Source organism: Furipterus horrens, unplaced genomic scaffold (genome assembly GCF_987537825.1).
Source record: "Furipterus horrens unplaced genomic scaffold, mFurHor1.1.pri manual_scaffold_3, whole genome shotgun sequence".
In the NCBI taxonomy this organism is placed as follows: Eukaryota; Metazoa; Chordata; class Mammalia; order Chiroptera; family Furipteridae; genus Furipterus; species Furipterus horrens.
Window position 1 is genome coordinate 182782446 of NW_028327173.1, and position 22232 is coordinate 182804677.

The window sequence follows — 22232 nt, forward strand, 5'->3', positions numbered from 1 at the left end:
CATGGGATAGTGCAGTCCCCAGCTCCTTGTGCTGAGGCTGCAGCAGGCAGCTGACCCTGGAGAGTCCTGAACAAGAAGGTGGTTGAGCAGGTTGGGCTACAGGTGGAGGCTCTGGGCAGGGTCTCCTCTTTTCCCAGTCCAAGGATATTCTTGAAAGGAAGAGTAAATGACCTTCTTTCATTGCAGCCAGGGATCCTGGGATTCCCTGGTAGTGATACCACCAACTGCTGGACCTCCACTGGCAACAAATCTACAAATCCTGAGAGGCCCTGGGCAGTTTCAATCACAAAAAATGTCAGTAAAATGAATGAAGAGCGATCCAGTGTTGAAACTATAAACTAATTGGAGCTAATAGTTGGAGTATTTTGCAGGCAAATGTCACGTATCACTGTTTGCCTTTAAAATTTGAAATACTGCTTGGCATGCTGGGAAACCTGCAGTGCACCACAGTGCCTTGGCACTCAGTTTGAGAAGTGTGGTGTCCTAGCCGGGTAGCTCAGTTCGTTAGAGCATCATCCTGATATGCCAAGGTTACGAGTTTGGTCCCCAGTCAGGACATATACAAGGAACAACCAATAAATGCATAAATAAGTGGGACAACAAAAATCAATGTTTCTCCCTTTCTTTCCCTCTCTTTTTTTCCTAAAATCAGCAAACAGATTCTCAGGTGAGAAGTAAAATAAATAAATAAATAACCATGGCTATGATGATTAAAAATTAAGTGCTTCTCATTTTTACCTTGAATGAGTATTGAAGATAATAATTTTCTTCCAAAGTGTTACTACTATAAGGTCCAATGTAACCCAACTCCTACCACCCTAAAGATCCCTCTAAAACTAAGTCCTAGAGGAGATTCTTTTAAATGACCACAGCACACATTGAGTCTCCACATGTCTGTCCAGATTCTGACCTATTCCTACAGAGGACATCTTGGATAAATCTAAAACTCCCTTGGAAGAAGAGCAGTTAACTATTTTAAATGAAATAAATTAGAAATTATACTATTTAAAAGTAGCCCATTAACTAAGAAATTGGCCTGCTATTAGGCAAACACTGGTAGACACTATTAAATACTAAGAAAATAAAAAACACAATACTATCTATTGCACATTTATAAGAATTCTTGATGACTTTCCTACCCCTCAATTTTTCATACCTGATTTTCACACTCAGTTATCAAAGAGATAAGATAGATTCAAATTACAGAATACAACTTTACCTAGATTTATAAGTGGGTATACTCAATAAATTATTTATTCTAGTAATAGGCTGTTAGAGATTTAAATATTCCAACTAAGAACACACGTTCTGATTAATAGCCTGCTTAAAAGATAGTTAATAATAAATATAATTGGGTATTATATATCACAAGTAACAATCTAGACTAGACCATAAATAAATGTATAGAACATTTATGATTATGACAAAGGAAAGTTAAATGCCAAACATTAAAGGAGAGAACAGATTCAAGTAAAAATTTTCCAAAGCATTTCATTCATCATATAGTCATACTCAAGATGCTAAAGGAAATGTCCATATCTGCTAAGTTCTTATTGGCAGCAATGAGAAGGCAGGACTTTTTTATGCATTATTCTGTCCAGTCTCACAATCAGAAGCAATCTTTGATTTGTTAGATGTTTCATAAGTTTGAATAATAAGCCTTAGGTGTAATTTTTTGTCAGCTGTTTTCATGTTAAATCCCAAAATCTTCATTATAGTTTCTTGAAAGTCCACACGCTGCAAAGGGTCACCACAAAAAAAACAAGGCATTAGTTTTGGTCACCTTCTTATTGTGTACAATGAAATTGGCATGAGAAATGCAGTCTTATTAAGCATTTATTTGTGAAATGTAACATTCTGTATTTAAATATTTTAAGCTAGAAAAATGGTCTCTTCTATTACAAGAAGTCTTTATTTAAACTTTTCTTTAATTTTAAGATTTTTTTCTTATTTTACACTTCTAAAAACTACACCTGATTTTATTGCTGCTTGTTTTTCATCCATAAGGTAATTTTTTTGAACTTCTGATTTGCTGTGTGATAACAGTAGTCTCCTAAATACATCTCTCTCTACCCACCCTTTTAAAACCATAGTGATCAACAAGGAAAGCAGATAAAAACATTAATAAATTATGCCTAAAAAATACATAGAAAATACCACAGACTTCAGTTTGCATGTAAGTGGAGAAACAAATATCCTAAGCCAGCAGAGGTAGTCCCAGAGCCCATGCTGGAGGTTGTAGCTGGTTTCCACTGGTGTCCCAGAAACAGGACAATGCATAAGTGGGGAAATAACAGTACAAAGAACAAGTCTGAGACCTGATGGATCAGAGCACTGGCAAATGGGGAAGGAAAATAAATGGGCCTAGAAGAAAACAGAAAGGCAGTATCATCCAAGCTGTTCAGGTGATGAAAACACTCTCCCCAAAAACACAGCAGTGAAGCAGGGGAAACATGTTTGACACAACTCCTGATATGAATTAAATATCAATTGGACAAGGATTTTCAGACATGGGATAAAAAACACCTTTCTAAATGTAATATTTCAGAATAGGAATGGACAAAAAAAATTCTAAGATGCCTCATGGATAAAGATAGGATGATTAAACTTAGGAAAGAATAAGACAAAATCTTCTCAGAAATGAAGAGTAAACTACAGCGTGTCCAAAGGAGAAGAGATATAACTAAAAATATAATAAGACACTGAGAACAATAAAACGATCAAGCATGTGAATATGCAGAAGTTAAAAAAGAGAAAAAATGATATCATGGCTTGATTTTTTAAGACAAGGTAATTGGTTAAAGTTACATATTTCTTAAGCAACTAATACATGGATGTATGATATATAATCCCACAGTAGCCCCAAATTATCAGGCCTTTAAGAATTCTCTTAAAATACCTGCTTAATGAATATAGAGAAAATCTAAGCAAGGTTAGAAGCACTAGCCTCTTGTCCTAGAAAGCGACCCAGGCCCATACGCATGGTTTGCCCTGGACTTCATTCTCTCAAATCCCTGCCCTCCCCATCTTTGGTTAGTCAGAGGATGTGTACACAAACCTAAGCTAAGATAATTGTATATCCCATCCCTCATCACTGTGAACCAAGGATAGGCATTTGTCCTAAGCTGAGCTTATACAGACCCTTTGTTGGGATTTTCTCTTTTGCCACAGAAACTCCTAACTATAAGACACTTGTTTTCAGTCAGAGAGACAAGCTGTCACACAGAGAGATCCAAGAAGAGATGGTGAGAAAGACCTTATAAGTTTCCAGGTTCTCCTCCTAAAGCAGCGGTTCTCAACCTGTGGGTCGTGACCTCTTTGGGGGTCAAACGACCCTCTCACAGGGGTCGCCTAAGACCATTGGAAACACATATATAATTACATATTGTTTTTGTGATTAATCACTATGCTTTAATTATGTTCAATTTGTAACAATGAAAATACATCCTGCATATCAGATACTTACATTACGATTCATAACAGTAGCAAAATTACAGTGATGAAGTAGCAACGAAAATAATTTTATGGTTGGGGGTCACCACAACATGAGGAACTGTATTAAAGGGTCGTGGCATTAGGAAGGTTGAGAACCACTGTCCTAGAGCTCAGGTGCATCTCTGTGCTCCCAGAGCTCTGGTTGGTTAACTCCCTTTGATTCCATAAGCCAATAAATTCCCTTTTGCCTATGTTGAGGTGGGTGTTTATCACTTCAACTTAAAGATTCTTAATATAGAAATGATAATAATAATTTTTTTAAAAACCTCTTGTGGTCATCCTGATACTTCAAGTGTGCTCTTTGCTGTGCAGAGCTCAGGAGTGACAGCATCTAACATCTGATGGGCCCTGTCTTTGTCCCAACTTGCTTCTTGCTTGGCCGAGTCTAATGTAGTTTTCAAGTTATCTGTTTTCATAACTGCCTTCCCTTTCATTGCTTCAATTTTTATTAAAGATTGCCTGAGTTTCTGAATTGTTTTGTCCTGTGAGGGTATAAGGTTAAGGTTGGGAGAAAGAAATATGACTGATTAGATCTCTTAAATAATAGGCAGAACATAATGAATGACAACTCATGCTTCTATTTTATTAAGAGATAGATACATGGAAAAGACAGAAAATTCCACAAGTTATGAATGAAGAGGACATTTCTCCACCATCATACTCATTAATAACCAACAGTCATTGAACACTTTTATAAACTAGGCACTTGGGGTTTAAAGAGGTTTAACAAGCAGTCCGTGTCCTAAAAATTCTTACAATCTGTGCTAATATAGAAATAGAGAAAATAAGAGGCTCTGAAGTAAGAGAAATATTGCTGATAAAAATGTCGATCAATAAGTATTTAAAGCACCTGTGGTTTAAGACAAAAAAAAAATGTATGTTTGAAATATACAACTGAAGCTTGAAATAGAGGTCAAAGAAAACCCCCACAAAATAGCTAAAATGTTTAACTCTTACCCCAATAAGAAAGACAAAAATAAGACTAAAATAAATAACAAGGGATCTAGAAGTTACCTTTGAGGAGTGGGGAGGGGAATACATGGGGGCATCCATGGAATTGATAATAGTCTTTTTTTTAAAGATTAATGTTGATTAGCAGGCATCAAATTTTATTATTATATATGGTTTAATATTATATCTATTCTTTTGTATGTATGTGAAATAATTATAATGTTAATTTTTTAAAGTTCAGTGAGAAACATGCAGCTAAAATAGTAACAAACCAAAGCTTAAATAAATTTTTGAAAGCCTAACTTCCTTTACTTACTTTAAGGATATTCACTCTTCTTAGCTGGGTTTTCATATTTTTATTTGACAATTTCAAATCACTGAGCTGTTCCTGAAGTTCCTGAATTTCTCCCTCTAATTTTAGAGTTGTTGCAATCTGCAAATTCTGCTTAATATTCAATAATGTTTGTTGCTCATTGTCTTTCTCTAGCTGTTTAAACATCTTGCTGTTCTTGTCTATCACGGAATTCTTAGTCCTGGAGTTTTCCTTTGAAGAAATTAACAGTATCGAAATAAAGAAGTTGTGTTTTATGGTGGGGTTCTACATTTAGCATACCAGATCTACTCTAGACTGATAAACTGCAGACTTAACGATGCTTACATAGGTAAAATAGTTTCTCAACATATATATGCACTAATAAAATTATCCAGAAAATAAAATATGATGATATAAGCGATGGCTCAGTGCTAACAATGATACAAGGTAGGTAGACAATTTTATTAACACCAAGTGCTAGCATAGATAAACTCAACTTTTCTAGAAATGTATTATAAAGAAATAACCCAATATTTAGATAAAAGATTCATGCATCAAGAGACTTATAACATTTATAACATTAAAAAATGCAACATCAAAAAAGAATTACCGAATAAATGACTTAACTGATTACAGATTCCCTAAAAATCAAGTTTTCAAAAATTTCTACTAAGAGAAAATATTAATGATATAGTAAAATGGAAGAAGCAAGATGAAAAAAAAAAAACTGTGCCTATCTCAATTCTATCAAAGTGTTACAGAAACAGGAGAGTCCAAAAACAAACCCCAGAGTCTGCGGCTGGGAGATAGGGAGCAGGAAGCAGCTTTCACGATGCCCTTGCATGCCTGGAGCTAGTGGCTGGATACATTGTTGCAAAGATCCGCTTTACTTCCAAGACTCAGGAAGATGGGAGGGATCTTGGACTGTGGGCTGGTACGAAAGCAGCAGACAGAGCCTACCTAGGGTTCTGTGAATGGTCAGAACTGTTTGCAACACCCACTGCGTGAGAGGACACAGGGGGAGAGAGGAGGCAGGGAGGAAGAAAGAAGGAGCTGCGGACAGTTTTTGGGCTGGCTCTGGCTCTAGGAGGCTCTCTCTCTTAGGCTCTCTCTGGCCCTCACGCCCTCACTCTCTGGCTCTTGTGGGCTCCCTCCATCTGGCTTGGAGAAGGGATCTCCAGGCTACTTTAAGAAGGGGCTCTTGCCAGGCTGCTTTGAGAAGGAGAGGAGATCCATGCGGTTTGCAGGAAGAAGGCAGCTTACAAGGAGGCTGAGAATCCAGGCGGTCCTGCAGTGAGAGCTGGAGGGCACCACAGCACAGAAAGGACCTCCCTAATTGGAACTGAGTGATTGGCAGCTACTGGTAAAGCTGAACTGTGCCTAGGAAGTAGGGAAACGGTGTTTCTGACTTTCCTAAGACTGGCCAGGTCTGGGAGGGGGAGGCAGGACTTTGTGTAAATAAACAATTCTTTTTCTTTTCACCAAACTCTGGTATTCAGAGTTATAATTCTGGCGGCGGGCGATCGGGCCTCTAACTAAACAGCCCGTGGGTTCTGTTTCAGTCGGAGCAGCCCAGGGGTTCTGTTGCACTTTCATATTCATATAAGGGGTGAGTCCATTAGCACCTGCTAACTTTTTCTCCAAAAGCTCTGGTTTTTGCTCTGCCTTTTCTTTTTCAACCATTTGTACCCTGTCAAAGATAGCAGTAGGTAACAGTATCATGAAACCAACTCAATATTCAAAGTTCAATTAAAAGTAATGAAGATAAATAGTCCCCATTTAAAATTTATTGGGTTGGACAAAAAGTTCAATTGCTTTTTTCTGTATGATGGCTCTAGTAGAGCTTAATGTCTTGAAGTTCATTTGAAACAATTTTGTTAGATTGTATTGTGACAGCTTTCTCTTCAAAGAGAAAACAGCTGAAGGGTCTGGGAACAGACATGGCCTAAGAACAAACCTTTGTCCAGGGTATCCTCCAGCATTTACCCCATAGCACTGATTCCAGTTCTTCCTTCCCCCTTCAGTACTAACACAATTGAGGAGAGGGTGGGAGTGGGATACAGCTACCATACCTGTTGGCACCAAGGACAAAACTAAAGCAAAAAAGTCCAGGGCGACTCACTCTGCAGCTATATTCAAAATTGTGTTAGAGTTCACAGTGCTTGGTCAGCTGTTCAGAGGTAAAACTATAGACCAACTTCAGGTGGCAGCTTATCACTGAGAAGATATTTACTTGGATGATAAATTGCTTTCAATCAGTTCTTCACTTGTCAGCCTTCTTTTTTCAGACACTGCACAACCGAAAAAAAAAAGAAAGAAAGAGAGAGAGAGAAATCCTACTCTCTTTCTTGCTGGTCTTTGATTTTAAATAATTTCTCAATCTGAGTAGAGATTTGTTTCCTTAGTTTCAGGCTCCTGTATATATATATTTAAAGTGATTTGGGAAATGCAAAAGAAACTTCAACTTATCAATATATGTAGTAACCAATATAGAAAACAGTCTACACTAGTATTCCTACTTACTTGAATACAAGAGATTTTCATATTGTATGGGTTTCTTAATTATTATTAATATTATAAAAGAGAAAATTCGTGACTTTGTTTCTCCTCTTATCAACCAATGACCCATGATCAAATATCTCCTCTCTTTGTAATCAACTAAATAACTACATCTAAGAATAACAAATTGTATAAAGGACAAAAAACAGAATCATCCCAGAAAACTCATTTTACAAAATCCAATACACTTTCATGATAAAACACTCAACAAATTAGAAACAGAAGGGAATTACCTCAACCTGATAAAAGGTATCTACAAAAGACTCAAAGCTCCCATCATATTGTGCTTAATGGTGAAAGACTGAAAGTTTTCCCCCTAAGATCAAGAACAAAAGAAGATGTCTATTTCCCATCACTTCCATTCAACATGGTACTGAAGATTTGAGCTAAGGCAATTAGTCAAGAAAAATAAATTAAAGCACCAAGATTAGAAAGGAAGAAGTAAATCTCTTTTCAAATAAGATAATCTTGCATAAAGAAAATCCTAAAGAATACACACACACACACACACACAACTATTAGAGCTAACAAACAAATACAGCAAGTTGCAGAACACAAGGTCAATATATAAAAATCAATTATATTTCTATTCCTTAAAATGAATAATTTGAAATAAAATGAAGGAAGCAGTTCCATTTCCAATGCATAAAAAAGAATAACATACTTATAAATAAATTTAATAAAAGAAAGGTAAGACATGTACACTGAAAACTATAAAATATTGTTGACATTAAAGAGAACTTAAATAATAGAAAGATGCCCCGTGTGCATGGACTGGAAGACTTAATATTAAGGTGGCAGTGCTCCCCAAATTTATCTACAAGTTCAACAAATTCCTATTAAAATGCAGTTTACTTCTTTGCAGAAACAGACAAGTTAATCTTAAAATTCACATAGAAAAGCAAGGGACTCAGAATAGCTGAAACAATCTTGAAAAAGAAGAGAAAGTTGGAGGACTAACACTTCAAAATTTACTACAAAGCTACAGTAATCAAGACAGTATGGTGGTGGCATAGGATATACATACAGACCAATGGAACAGAACTGAGGATCTAGAATCAAACCCATATTTGTATGGTCAACTGAATTATTTTGCAAGATTGTCAAGACAATTCAATGGAAGAAAGAAGAATCTTTTCAGCAAGTGTTACTGAGAGAACTAGCGAGTTTTCATATAAAAAAGAATGAATTTGGATCCCTAACTCACACCATATACAAAAATTAGTTAAGATAGATCAAAGACATAAGTTTAAGTACTAAAACTATAACTCTTAAAAGAAAACATGTAAATATTCACAACTCTGGATTGGGCAGTTGTTTCTTAGGTATGACATCAATGACACAAGTGACAAAAAAAATAAGATAAACTTTATCAAATTTTGTGCTTCAAAGGACACCATTAAGAAAATTAAAAGATAGCCCACAGCCCTTGCTGGTGTGGCTCAGCGAATTAAGCATCAGCCTGTAAATCAAAAGGCCGCCGGTTCAATTCTTAGTCAGGGCACATGCCTGGGTTGTGGGCTAGGTCCTCATTTGGGAGAGTATGAGAGGCAACCAGCCGATATTTCTCTCACACATCAATGTTTCTCTCCCTCAAATATAAAAAAATAAAGACAGCCTACAGTTAGGACAAAAGTATGTGCAAATCATATATTTGATAAGATTCTGGTATCCAGATATACAAAGAACACTTACAACTCAATAATAAAAAGACAAATAACCCAATTTACAAGTGGCCAATGATCTGAATAGATATTTCTACAAAGAAGATATACAAGTGGCCAATAAGCACATGAAAATATGTTCAACATCTTTAGTCATTATATACATGCAAATTAAATCACAATGAGGTATGACTTCGCTAGAATGGCTATAATGAAAAAGATAAACAATAAGATGTGTTGGTGAAAATATGGAGAAATTGAAATCTTCATGCATTGCTGGCAATAATTTAAAATGGTGCAGCTGCCCTGGAAAACAGCCTGGAAGTTCCTTAGTAACTTCAAAAAGTTAAACATTGAGTTACATTATGATTCAGCAATTCTATTCCTAAGGCATATACCTAAGCAAAATGAAAGATATAGTCATATAAAAAACTCATACAAAAAGTTCATAGCAGCATTATTCATAAAGCAACCCCCCAAAAGGAAACAACCCAGTGTCCATCATCTGATTAATGGATAAACAAAATGTGGTATACACATATAATAGAGTATTATTAAACAATAAAAAGAATGAAGTACAATTCATGCTGCAACATGAATGAATGAGAACATTGTGCTAAGTGAAAGAAGTTAAACAGAGGCCATATATTGTATAACTGAATTCATATGAGATATTCAGAAAAGGCAAGTCTGTAGAGATAAAAAGTAGATTGGTAGTTGTCAGAGACTGGAGAGGGTGGAATAGGGAGTAACTGGAATGGGGAGAATGTTTATTTAGGGAATAAAAATGTTCTGGAATTAGATAGTGGTGAATATACTAAAAACTACTTAATTGTATACTTTAAAAGGGTAAATTTTAATGGTATGTAAACATTTCAATAAAAATGTCTTTAAAAGTACAATAATCTTGAATCAGGCATTATGTGAAATTCTGTATTTAAATTCTGTGATCAATCAGGAATATGGACATCATATACTATTTGCAAGTTGAGACAAATGATGTTTGAAAGCAAACTAGAAAATTCCTGGCTCTCAGAGCCCAGCGCCACCACATTGTCTTCCCTTTCATGGCTCAGGCTAGATGCCAGTGTGCAGACAGTACTGCATGCAGAAAGCCTGCAAGGATGTCCTGCTGGTCGGTGGTCCAGTCAGAGCTCCTGGAAACCCGGATCCTGTGCTTTACTCTGAAGATGGTAGCAAATGAGTTTGCTGAGGACAGCCTTCAGACACAAAGTGATGAATGACTGCCTCCAAGTCTCAAGAAAATATTTTTTCTACCAAATAACTTCTAGATATTTCATACCTTTCCTGTGGCCTTGTCCTATACCCAAAATTCTACAGAAATTGATGAGTTTTTACTCAGATAAGGAAACTGGGTGAAGGAGTAGACTTTTAAATAATAATGGCCCAGTTTGTTTGAAGTGCTTTATACTTACAAGAAATAAAAATCTTACCACTAAATATACCAAAATGCACCTCCTTCATAAGTGAATTACTATTGTTTCTATACCTGGAATATAATCTGTGTTTTAGTCACTGAATGTTTACATTTTGGGAAGAAAAATATGTTTATTAAAAAATTGAATTTTTGTAATTTGTTCCTAAGATTTTTACCCCACAACAAAGTGTGTTATTTTCTTATGAATTTACAATTTTAAAACAAAGATAAGACAGTGTAAACTTGGGGGAAGAATAGGCTTTATTAACCAAATGATGTCTTGATTTTTCTCAATGAGATTATTTTATGTTTTAAATTAAACATGGGAGCTCTTTATTAGCCAACTTGTTTGAAAAGATTAATGCTGTGTTATGAAGATTTGATATTTGTCATCTTAAGTTCCTTTACTTTATAGTTGTGGTTGTACTTTAAAAATACATTATTTTATGTCTTTAAAGATATGTTTAACATATGACTGAATGACATAGCAAATGATTAAAAACAAAGTAATGTAGGGGAAAGATAATTTCCTACTTTAGACGGTTTTCTAGTTCTATAATTTTTTCATTTAGATCCGAGTTGGCTCTTTCAAGATTCTGAACATTGACGCTTTTCAAAGATTTAATTCTGCTTAGAGAAGCAATAAGCTTCTCTAGGTCCTTGATATCATTTTTCAGGGACATTATCTGGAATGACTGTTTCACGTTATTTTCTTTGTAACTGTCTAGTTCACTCTTCATCTCTTGCACTGAAGTTTCTTTTATGAAAACTTTGTTTTGAAGATTTCTTAGCTAGTGAGAAAGGGAAAGTGTTACTTAAAATCATTTTATAATTTTGGTTTTAGAAAATTCTTGATTTTAAGTCATTACGGGTACTTAAGTTACACATTATCATACAATAAAATGAAAGCTTTCAAACCCAACAGTATATTCCAATATTAAATACATTTTTAAAACTATATCAAATGGATATATATGGCTTGGAATAAGTGATTTTTTTTCATCAACATTAAAGTTGTTTAAATCTTGTTACAAGAGTAAATTATACCAATGACAAATTTTAGAATTCCTAGCAGAAAAGAAATACTTGATGCTTTGGCCATAGATGTTTTGTTTTATGATGTGTGGCAAAGGAGTGTGTGTGCACAGGACCCTCTTCTAAAGAGCAAACTGTTTGTATCACTTGGTTTCTGGCCTTACTTGGGCTGATCAGAGAAATGGGTAGAGGAGAGAGTCAGGAGAAAGAGTGAATCTTAAATTGATCACAGATATGTGTGTGTGTGTGTAAATGTATATGTATATGTGTATGTGTGTGTGTGTGTATATGCAAATAAAGGAAAGAAGAGTTCATAAAGGAAGGAAGAGAAGCAAGAGTGACGGCTGTTGAGAGTGGAAGCAAAACGAGACAGCCATCAAGGCCGCTATTGGAAGGAAGGAATTAAAAAGGATTGAAGAGGGCCAAGATGGAGGCTTAGACGGACACGCTAAGTCTCCCTCTACAACTAGAGAGGAATACAACTACTTCAAAACAAAGGATAACTAGAAATTCCAGAAAATAAAACTACACGGAAGCCCAACATATGAAGTTATAAACCAGCGGTGCCATTCGGGCAGGTAAGAGTTAAAGAGGGCAAAGCTGTTTGCGGAGCGGCGGGGTGGCGAAAAATCCGGGCGGCAGTCAAGCCCCTGGCAGTGCGCGAACCCAGCACTGGGGAGAGCGGCCACCGCATCGCCTTGAACAGTGAGGCCCAGGGGGGCGGGAGGACGGATCCCGGTCTCCTAGCTGAATAACTGTGTGAATCCATTTTGGACCCCCGCCCCCAAAGAAAGCACCACAGGGCTGCGAAATAGGTCGCAGACAGGCGCCGGTCACTGACTTGTGACGCCAAACGGCGCTGGTCGCTGGGTCATTACGAGTACACAGGCACTGCCCCCGACAGCCGGCCCAAGAAAACAATACGCATCTGTCAAAATGAGGCAGACAACTATAGAAATACCGGTGACACAGCTCACCAGGCAGCAGATAGAGAACCTGACAGATGAACAGATAAGAAACCTGTCAGAGGCTCAGTTCTGGGCCATTGTTATCAGGTGGCTTACAGAATTCACAAAAGAGCAGGAAAAAGATAAGAAAGAAGCGAAAAACTTTCATAACGAAAGGAACAAAACCGCATACGAGACAGATGGTGAGGAACAAAAATCCAGAGTTCATTTCAACAAACTGGAATATGGAGAAGGAACAAGCAGTCAACCAATGCAGCGAGAGGAAATGGGAAGCAACAATGAGAGGATCAGAAACCTCTGGGACAGCTATAAAAGGCCCAACATAAGAATCATTGGTTTGCCAGAGAATGAGGAAGATGAACTAGAACTTGAAAAATTGAGTGAAAATATAATAAAGGAGAACTTCCCAGACTTGGGGAAGGGAATAGACATGCAGGTCCAGGAAGCAAGGAGAGTTCCCAAGAGACTGGACCCAGGGAGAACCACTCCAAGACACATTATAATCAAAATGTCAAAAATTAAAGATAAAGAGAGAATCTTAAAAGCAGCAAGAGAGAAGAAAAGAATTATGTACAAAGGGGTCCCAATTAGACTATCAGCAGACTTCTCAAGGGAAACCCTACAGGCAAGAAGGGACTGGCAAGAAATATTCAAAGTAATGAAAATCCAAAACCTACAACCACGAATACTCTATCCAGCGAAACTGTCATTCAGAATAGAAGGACAGAGAAAGTGTTTCCAGGACAAAATAAAACTGAAAGAGTTCATTAGATCCAAACCACTGTTATATGAGATGTTAAAGGGACTGGTTTAAAAAACAGAAGCTAAGGAGATGAAACAAAGGCAAACTAAACAGGCAACGAGAGTGGAAAAGGAACTGTGGGTACGGGAAGCATATTGGGGGGAGGTCAACAGGGAGGGGGAATGGGGAATGATATAGGAATTGGGGATCAAGGTAGGAGGGAATGGAATAGACGGAGAGAGGTTGGGAGGAACTGTATGCACAACTAATGGACATAATCTAAAAGGGGGGGACAACTGGAGGGAGGGGGGCCACCGGGTGGAAGGGAGCAGAGGGAAGGGAAATTGGCACAAATGTAATATTTTAATCAATAAAACACATTAAATCTGAAAAAAAAAAAAAGGATTGAAGAGGCAGAGGGTGCAGCTGCTGAGAGGTGAATGATTTTATTATATTTGGGTAACATTTTTTAAAATTCTGCCCTTCTATCTGAGATGTGAAGAGAGTTCACTAGATTTAAAAAACTGAAGTATTTTTAGTACTTTTCTCACGGCCAAATCTCAACAAACATTAAGCTGTACGGTATTCCCTCACTTATCGTGGGTATCACGTTCTAGACTCCCCCCGCAATAGGTGAATATCCGCCAAGTAGGAACCTTACATTTATTTTAGTATTTATATATATTTTAAGACTTTATAAACCCTTCCCACACACTTATAAACTGTTCCCAATCCCTTATTAACCTTTCCCACTCCCTTATTAACCTTTTCCACACTTTTATAAACACTACTTATGTTCTTAAACATATGCTACACTCTTAAACCTATGTAACTTTAACAACATACATATACAGTACCGCAAAATCCCGCGATATAGCAAAAAATCTGAGATAAATAATTAAATATAATATTTTTTTAAATGCCGCAATACAATGAGGCCACGATAAGTGACATGCAATATAGAGAGGGACTGCTATAATTCCATTCCTATCAAATAGATCCCAACTTCTGGTAATCACAATAGATGTTAAAAATCCTTGAGTATTATTTTCATTATTTTAACCAGTTAAGCGAGGGGTTTTCTGCACTACAGTGGTTACCATTCACCTAAGATACCATAAAAATAATGAATGCCCCCTGGAGTTGTGCAATATAGTTGTCCTGGTTCCCTGTACTGTGATATAAGTACTATGTTTTAAGATCTCATTTTTAGTTATCCTATTGGAAGGATATTGTTAAGATAATATTTCGTGAAAAATACCTAAAGCAGAGTCTCAGACTCACACAATATTGATTTCTAGATCTAGTTTAATTTTCTTTTAATGACCAAACTTTGTCAATTAGTCTTCCAGAGCACTTGTCAATTCTATTTTTTTACTTCCTTCATATAAACAGTAGTTTGCAAAATCTCAGATTTTAAAACACTGCTGTATTATTTTTTGTCAAAGAAACCCCCAAAACTGATATACTATAGCCTGTTGAAAAAAAAATGTCAACAAAGGACTTGTATCTAGAGTAAACAATTCTAAACTCTCAGAAAACATGCAACTAGAAAGTGGGCAAAGGACTTGAAAAGAAACTTTATCAGAAGGAGTATGTGGATGGCAAATAGGCACATAAAAATATGTTTAACATCATCAGCCTTTAGGGATATGCAAATTAAAGCCACAACGTGATAGATATCACTACACATGTATTAGATATCTTAAATACAAAATTGTAACAACACCAAATGCAGGCAAGAATGCGGAGAAACTGGGTCATTCGTACATTTCTGGAAGGAATGTAAAATGGTACAGTCACTCTTGAAAATACTTCAGCAGTTTCTTAAAAACTAAACATGCAATTAGCTCCTGACCCAGCTATTGCACTTTTAGGGATTTATTCCAGAGAAATGAAAAATTATGTTCACACAAAAACCTATACATGAATGTCCATAGATGCTTTATCTGTAGTAGCCAAAAAACTGGAAGCAACCCAGATATCTGTCAACAAGTGAATGGTTAAAGAAACTGTGATACATACATACCATGAACTCAGCAATAAAAAGGACCAAACTATTAATACATGCAACAACTTGAATAAATCTCCAGGAAATTACGCTGAGTGAAAGAGCCAATCCCAAAAGATTACATATATAAGATTCTACTCATATAACATTTTAACAACAGCTTTATTGAGATATCATTCATAAATCCACCAATTTAAAGTAACCAGTTTTTAGTATATTCATAGAGTTGTGTAGCCACATTGAACTTTTTTCACTTAAAAAGATTGAGATATAATTCACATACCATAAAATTTATCCTTTAAAGCATACGACTTAGTAGTTTTTCGTATATTCACAGGTTGTGCCACCATCACCATGATCCAATTCCGGAACATTTTCATTATCCCCTAAAGAAGCCCTAGACCCATCAGTAGTTACCTCCCATTACCCTTCTCCCTCTCAGCCCCTGGCAACCACTCACTGCCTCTCTGTCTGTGGATTTGCTTATTCTAGATGTTTCATAAGAATGAAATACAGTATGTTGTTTCTTATAATTGGTTTATTTTTACTTAGCATGATGTTTTCTGGGCCCACCCATATTTTAGGACGAGTCAGTACTTCATTCCCTTTTATGGTTGAGAAAAATGCTGCTATATGGACATACATATTTACTTAGTCACTCATTAGCTGATGGACATTTGGGTAGTTTCCCCTTTTTGGCCCCATGAATAATGCTACTATGAATATTCATTTACAAGTTTTTATGTGAATATATATTTCAACTCTCTTGTGTATCTACCTAGGACCAGGGATTTCTGGGTCATATGGTGACACTATGTTTATCATTTTGAGTATACAACATTTTGAAATGACATTTTAGGAAAGGAGGAGAGATTAGTGGTTGCTAAGGGCTGAGGGTGAAAAGCAAGTGGGTGTGGATATAAAATATCAACAAGAGGATCTTAGTGGTGTTGAAACTAACTGTTTAGTGTCAGGATTGTTTAGAACATAATACAGACAAACACACAAAGGAGTACAAGTGAAATTGGGACAATCTGAATAAGATCGGTGGATTGTATTGTGTCAATGTTAATATTCAGGCTGTTACATAATGCCATAGTTTTGCAAAATTTGACTATTAGAAGAAACTGGGCAAAGTATACAATGGTTCTCTCTACCATTTCTTAAAATCACAAGTGAATCTACAATTATCTCAATTAAAATTAATAATAACTGGTGCTGACATATATTTTTCTTTAGCTGCAAAATTTATATTGCCTGCATTCATCTCCTCCAGAGCTCACTGTATCTACCGACTTTCTACTATTTGTCTTATTACTATATTAAGGGAAGAAAAACATCTTACATGCATAAACCAAGTCATATTGCCCTCACCAAAGTCATCATGAAAATCAAATTTAAAATTGCTGGCAAAATGCATTAAGTTTATCTTAAATCTAAGACACTAGGCCTTTTTATACATGTTATCAGTAATATTTTTTACAAGTTGTTTAACCCATTTATTATTACAGCAGCCCATCTAGCACTGTGCAAGATTTTTAGCTCAATATCATGATGTCTACACTAGCCAACACAATCACCACCTGAACACTTTAATATTCATCCCTTCTATAGCTGGCTTTTCTTAGATACAACTCTCTTGCACCTGTTTCTCCATTATTGGGAAGAAACATATGATAGTTATTTTTGTATGTTCCACAAAGAGATAAACTTAATTATAACAAAAATATTTAAATGTATGCAGTGAAAGAAAGACTGCCTTATCAAGACAATTGTGTTTCTGTAGAACTAAATAACAGGTTATTGGATAGAAAAAGATGACTCATGCTGAAGGTATTCTGCTGAAATCACTAGGCTCTTATATATATTTTTTATTTTTATCCTCACCTGAGGATATTCTTCCCCCCATTTCTTTTAGAGAATGAGCAAGGGAGAGAAAGAAACATTGATGTTAGAGAGAAATATCAACTGTTTGCCTCCCATACACACCCACACCGGGGATGAAACCCACAACCTAAATATGTGCTCTGCCTGACAGGGAATTGAACCTGTAACCTTTCAGTTATGGGACAATGCTCCAATCGAGTGAGCCACACCTGGAAAGCCACTAGTCTTTTAAAAAAAACAAAAATAAAAAATTTTAACACAGGAAAATCATGCAATAACTGCCACCAATTTTTATTAAAATTCAGAGAACACCAATATGAGCTATGGAATGCTTTTTAATATATATAGTAGCTAAAACCAAGTCAAAATGAGAACTTCGTAGAGCCTTTTAGATACCTGCTTTGACAAATAGATTTAAAATACTTATAGTTACCAAATGATTTACATACATGTGGATAATTGCTTTAAAGGTTAAAATTCATATGTTTAAGACCTAACACCATCCCCCCATACCTCAGACTGTGACCATATTTGAGGATAGGGTCTTTAAAGAGGAAATTAAGTTAAGAAATCTTTAGGGTGAGTCCTAATCCAATATTATGATGTTCTTATAAGAACAGAAAACTTGGAAAGGAACAGTTTCAGAGGGAAGGCCACGTGAAGACACAGAAAATAAATGGCCATCTAACATGCCAAGAAAAGAGGGCTCAGACGAAACCAACCTTTTCGACACACACATGCATACAGTAATTAAGCGAGGTGATGAAAGTATTAATTAACCTTACTGTGGTGATCATTTCATAATACATACATATATCAAATCATCACGTTGTACACCTTAAGTTTATACAATGTTACATGTCAATTATTTGACAATAAAGTTGGGCTAAACATTTAAAAAAGACAAAACCAATCATGTTGACAACTCGTTTTGGACTTTTAGCCTTCAGAACTGTGAGAAAATAAATTTCTGTAGTTTAAGCCACCCAGTCCGTGGTACTTTGTTATGTCAGCTGTAGAAAACTAATGCAGATATAATAGATAGCTCCCTATTCAAGGAATTGGTCAGTGACCCACAATGCAAGCATTCAGAACATTTTACTTACAGGTAACCACAGAGGCAGTGCAGACATAAACAACCACACCACAGTACTGTTAACAGTGCCTATGGCCTTTGGCCTCCAACCATGTTTACCCATAATACTGTCTTCTGCAACAAATACCCGGATGTACTTGGGCTCAACTAAAAAATGCTTACAAGCACTCACTAGTTCATCACAGGGAATAAAAGTCAAGGCGTTTTCTACAAATGTGGTTTCTTTTTCATCTGTTGATGTTACCCAGATATTTCATCAACTATTAAATAAGACTGGTAGATATTTGCCACTTGATGCTACATTAAAAATGGGAACTCATCCTTCCCATTAAAAATACTTAATATATGTAACTTATTATTATATAAATTTTGAGCATGGCAGTTAACAAGCAATTTTCTAAAATCCTAGCATTTGACAGTCAACTTGAAAGCACTTAACTGTGTACCATCTTCAAAGGGATTTCTCTGGCAAAAGACAGATTTAGGTCTAAATGCTCCTCAGTAATAAGAGAATTTAATATTGAGAAAAAGGCAAAACTGAATTAATACTTCAAGCCCTTTATCAAAATGTTTTCCCCTACTTTTATAGAGCGTATACTTTCCCATAGTGTTTTATTTTCAGATAATCCATATACCTCAGCTAAAAGATTCTTGTTTTTCACCAGGCCAGCAAGGTCAGGATGGACTGGGTCAGTTGCTCTTTTGTTGTACATAATTGGGTTTCTGGTGGAAACCAATTCAAGAGGTGGATCAAAACAAGCCTACAAAGAGAAATTGCAAATAAACTAAACATGTACTCTGTAAATCAAAACCCACACAAACACAAATAAGCAGTTCTAAATAGATAAAACTCTAAAACATTCATTTTAAGGTGATATCCTAACAAACACAATAGGTCTGAGGAAAATAGCAAGTAACATGTTGACTTAAAAGGCTACTTTACTTTTTTCTTTAGAATTCTTATCTGACAACTTATTTAAAACACCAGCCATAAGTAAATGCAGCACATTTTAAATAGACTTTATTTCTGAGAGTATAGAAATCAAGAGAATAAACAAAATCTGGGGGGAAATTTAATTCACATCTAATAGAACTTTTATAAAAACTTGAACTATTAGAGGGTCATTGATAAAAAATTTACCACTAATTTTTTATTTTTTGGTTACAAAGTAATTCCTATATATTATTATCAAACAAAATTGATTTTTTAAAAAACCTGATTTCAGCACTGGCCAGCGTGGCTCAGTTGGTTGGAGCGTCATCCCAGGAGAGGAAAGGTTGTGGGTTTGATTCCCAGTCAGGGCTCATGTGCCTAGGGTGCAGATTTGGTTCTAGTTGGGCATGTAGGAAAGGCAACCAATCAATGCTTCTCTCTCACATCGATGTTTCTCTCCCTCTCTTTCCCTCCCTTCCTCTTTCTCTAAAATCAATAAACATGTTCTCAGGGGAGGATAAAATAAACAACAACAAAAAACAGGACTTCCAGCCAAGATGGAGGCCTAGAAAGACATGTTGGGTCTCCCTCCACAACTAAGAAGGAATACAACTACCTCTAAACTAGAGACAACCAGAAGTTTCAGAAAGCCAAGCTTCAGAGAAGTCCAACAAACAAAGATATAAAGAAGAAATACTCATCCAGACAGGTAGGAGGGGTGGAGCTGGGGTGGAGAGGACACGGTGTGGTGGTGGCGGCAGCGGCAGGCTGCCAGAAAGCGCAGTCACATTTTAAAAAGTAGGGAGGGCCCTGGCTGGTGTGGCTCAGTGCATTGAATGCTGGCCTGTGAACCAAGAGGTCACTGGTTCGATTCCTAGTCAGGGCACATGCCTGGGTTGCAGGCCAGATCCCCAGTTGGGGGCACACCAGAGGCAGCCACACATTAATATTTCTCTCCCTCTCTTTCTCCCTCCCTATCCCTCTCTCTGAAAATAAATAAATCTTAAAGAAAAAAAAGTACAGAGAGGCACCTGGGGAGCTCTCCCAGAAACAGACCAGACTATACAGCTCACAGTTCTAGCGCTGGGGAAAATAAACCCGTATTGCTTCTGACTGTGCAAACCAATGGGGGTTGGGGCGAAAGAAGAAACTGCTGGTCTCTCTGCAGAGTCCACTTGTTTAAAGGACCCCCGTGGTCCTAGAATGTCCGTAGACCCAACCACTCTGGGAACGATGGCCAGGGCAACAGCTAGAGATGCCAGTCCCAAACGAAGTGGGAGAAGTGCCTGGAAAAGGGGAGAGTGCTGGGCAAGTGGCATTGTTCCCTCTCAGACCACTCCCCCACATGCAGCGCCACAACGTAGTGAAACAGGTCACCTGTATGACGATTACCTAAGGCGCCACCCCTTAAAATGTCACAGGTGCGACAGCTCTACCTAAGACACACAAGCAAATAAACACAGAAGCCTGTCAAGATGAGGAGACAGAGAAGTGTGGCCCAAAAGAGGGAACGAATCCTGTGGGAGAACTAAGTGACGAGTAGATGGCCAAACTAGCAGATGAGGAGATAGCCAACCTAACAGACACAGAGTTCAAAACACTGGTGATAAAGATGCTCACAGGCTTGACAGATATGCTTAAGTACGGCAAACACATAAGGGAAGAAGTGAAGGCTATGCTAAATGAAATGAAGAAAAATCCACACAAAACCAATGGTGAAGGGAAGGAAACCAGGGTTCATATCAATCATTTGGAACATAGGAAGAAAAAAACAGTCAACCAGTACAGAATAAGGAAACAAGAATTGATAAAAATGAGGAGAGGCTGAGGAACCTCTGGGACAACTTTAAACATGCCAATATCCAAATTATAAGGGTGCCTGGGGAGAAGAGGAAGAGCAAGAAAGGAAAACAGACATACAAGTACAAGAAGCAAAGAGAGTCCCAAATAAGCTAGACCCAAAGAGGACGACCACAAGATACATCATAATTAAAATGCCAAAGTAAAAGATAAAGAGAGAATCTTAAAAGCAACAAGAGAAAAGCAGAGAGTTAGCTACAAAGGGGTGCCTATAGGACTATCGGCGGATTTCTCAGAGGACACTTTGCAGGCAGGAAGGGACTGGCAAGCAGTATTCAAAGTGATGAAAGGCAACCTGCAACCAGGATTACTCTATCCAGCAAGGCTATCATTTGGAATGGAAGGGCAGATAAAGTGCTTCCCAGACAAGGTAAAGCTAGAGTTCATCATCACCAAGCCCTTATTATATGAAATGTTAAAGGCACTTATTTAAGAAAAACATGATCAAAACTATGAACATTAAAATGACAACAAACTCACAACTATCAACAACTGAATCTAAGAAACAAAAACAAACTAAGCAAACAACCACAGCAGGAACAGAATCATAGGTGTGGGGATCATTTGCAGGGTTATTAGCTGGGAGGGGGAAGGAGGAGAAATGGGGAAATGGTGCAGGGATTAAGAAGCATAATTGGTTTGTACAAAATAGACAGGGGGAAGTTAAGAATAATATAGGAAAGGGTGAAGCCAAAGAACTTATATGCCTGACTCATGGACATGAACTAAGGATGGTGGGATTGCTGGAGGGAAGGGGGGTACTGAGCAGAGGGGAGCAAAGGGGAAAAAAAACTGGGACTACTGTAACAACATAACCAATAAAATATACTTAAAAAACAAACAAACCCTGATTTCAGTAAATCAATCTCAATTTTGTTTCTTCCACACCTGAGGGTAAAAATTAGGAGGTATTTACCTGTATTATAGTACCACCCCCCCCCCGTCAAGAGGATGTTCAATGTTCTGCATTGTAATTATTATAACTTTTGGCATGAACAAAATTTACATGATTCAAGTGAAACCAAGAAAAATGTATTAAACTAAATCTAAAAAGTGTATAAATGCATCACATGGTGCTTAATGGACTAGAGAAAAAATACTTTTCTACAGTTATCATACTTTAGAATATACGCCTACTAAGATACTAGGAACAAAGACTTGCACAAGAGAATACAAAATAATCACAAAATGTTTAAAGAAATAAAACAGAACTTTAAAAATATGAGTAAGTCACAAGAGACCACCAAGAATAAACATAGTAGAAAAACAACCAAATAAG

At 36.8% G+C, this 22232-nt stretch overlaps 1 protein-coding gene across 1 annotated transcript in view; it reads right to left on the reverse strand.

Moving 5' to 3' along the window:
- Window positions 1-1581: 1581 nt before the first annotated feature.
- LOC150016906 (uncharacterized) overlaps window positions 1582-22232 on the reverse strand; it is a 28973-nt gene continuing 8322 nt past the window's right edge. The window contains 6 exon segments of the mRNA XM_090268364.1: window positions 1582-1737; window positions 3762-3977; window positions 4763-4990; window positions 6332-6449; window positions 10955-11211; window positions 18795-18920. Coding sequence (XP_090124490.1) covers window positions 1582-1737; window positions 3762-3977; window positions 4763-4990; window positions 6332-6449; window positions 10955-11211; window positions 18795-18920 — 1101 coding nt within the window.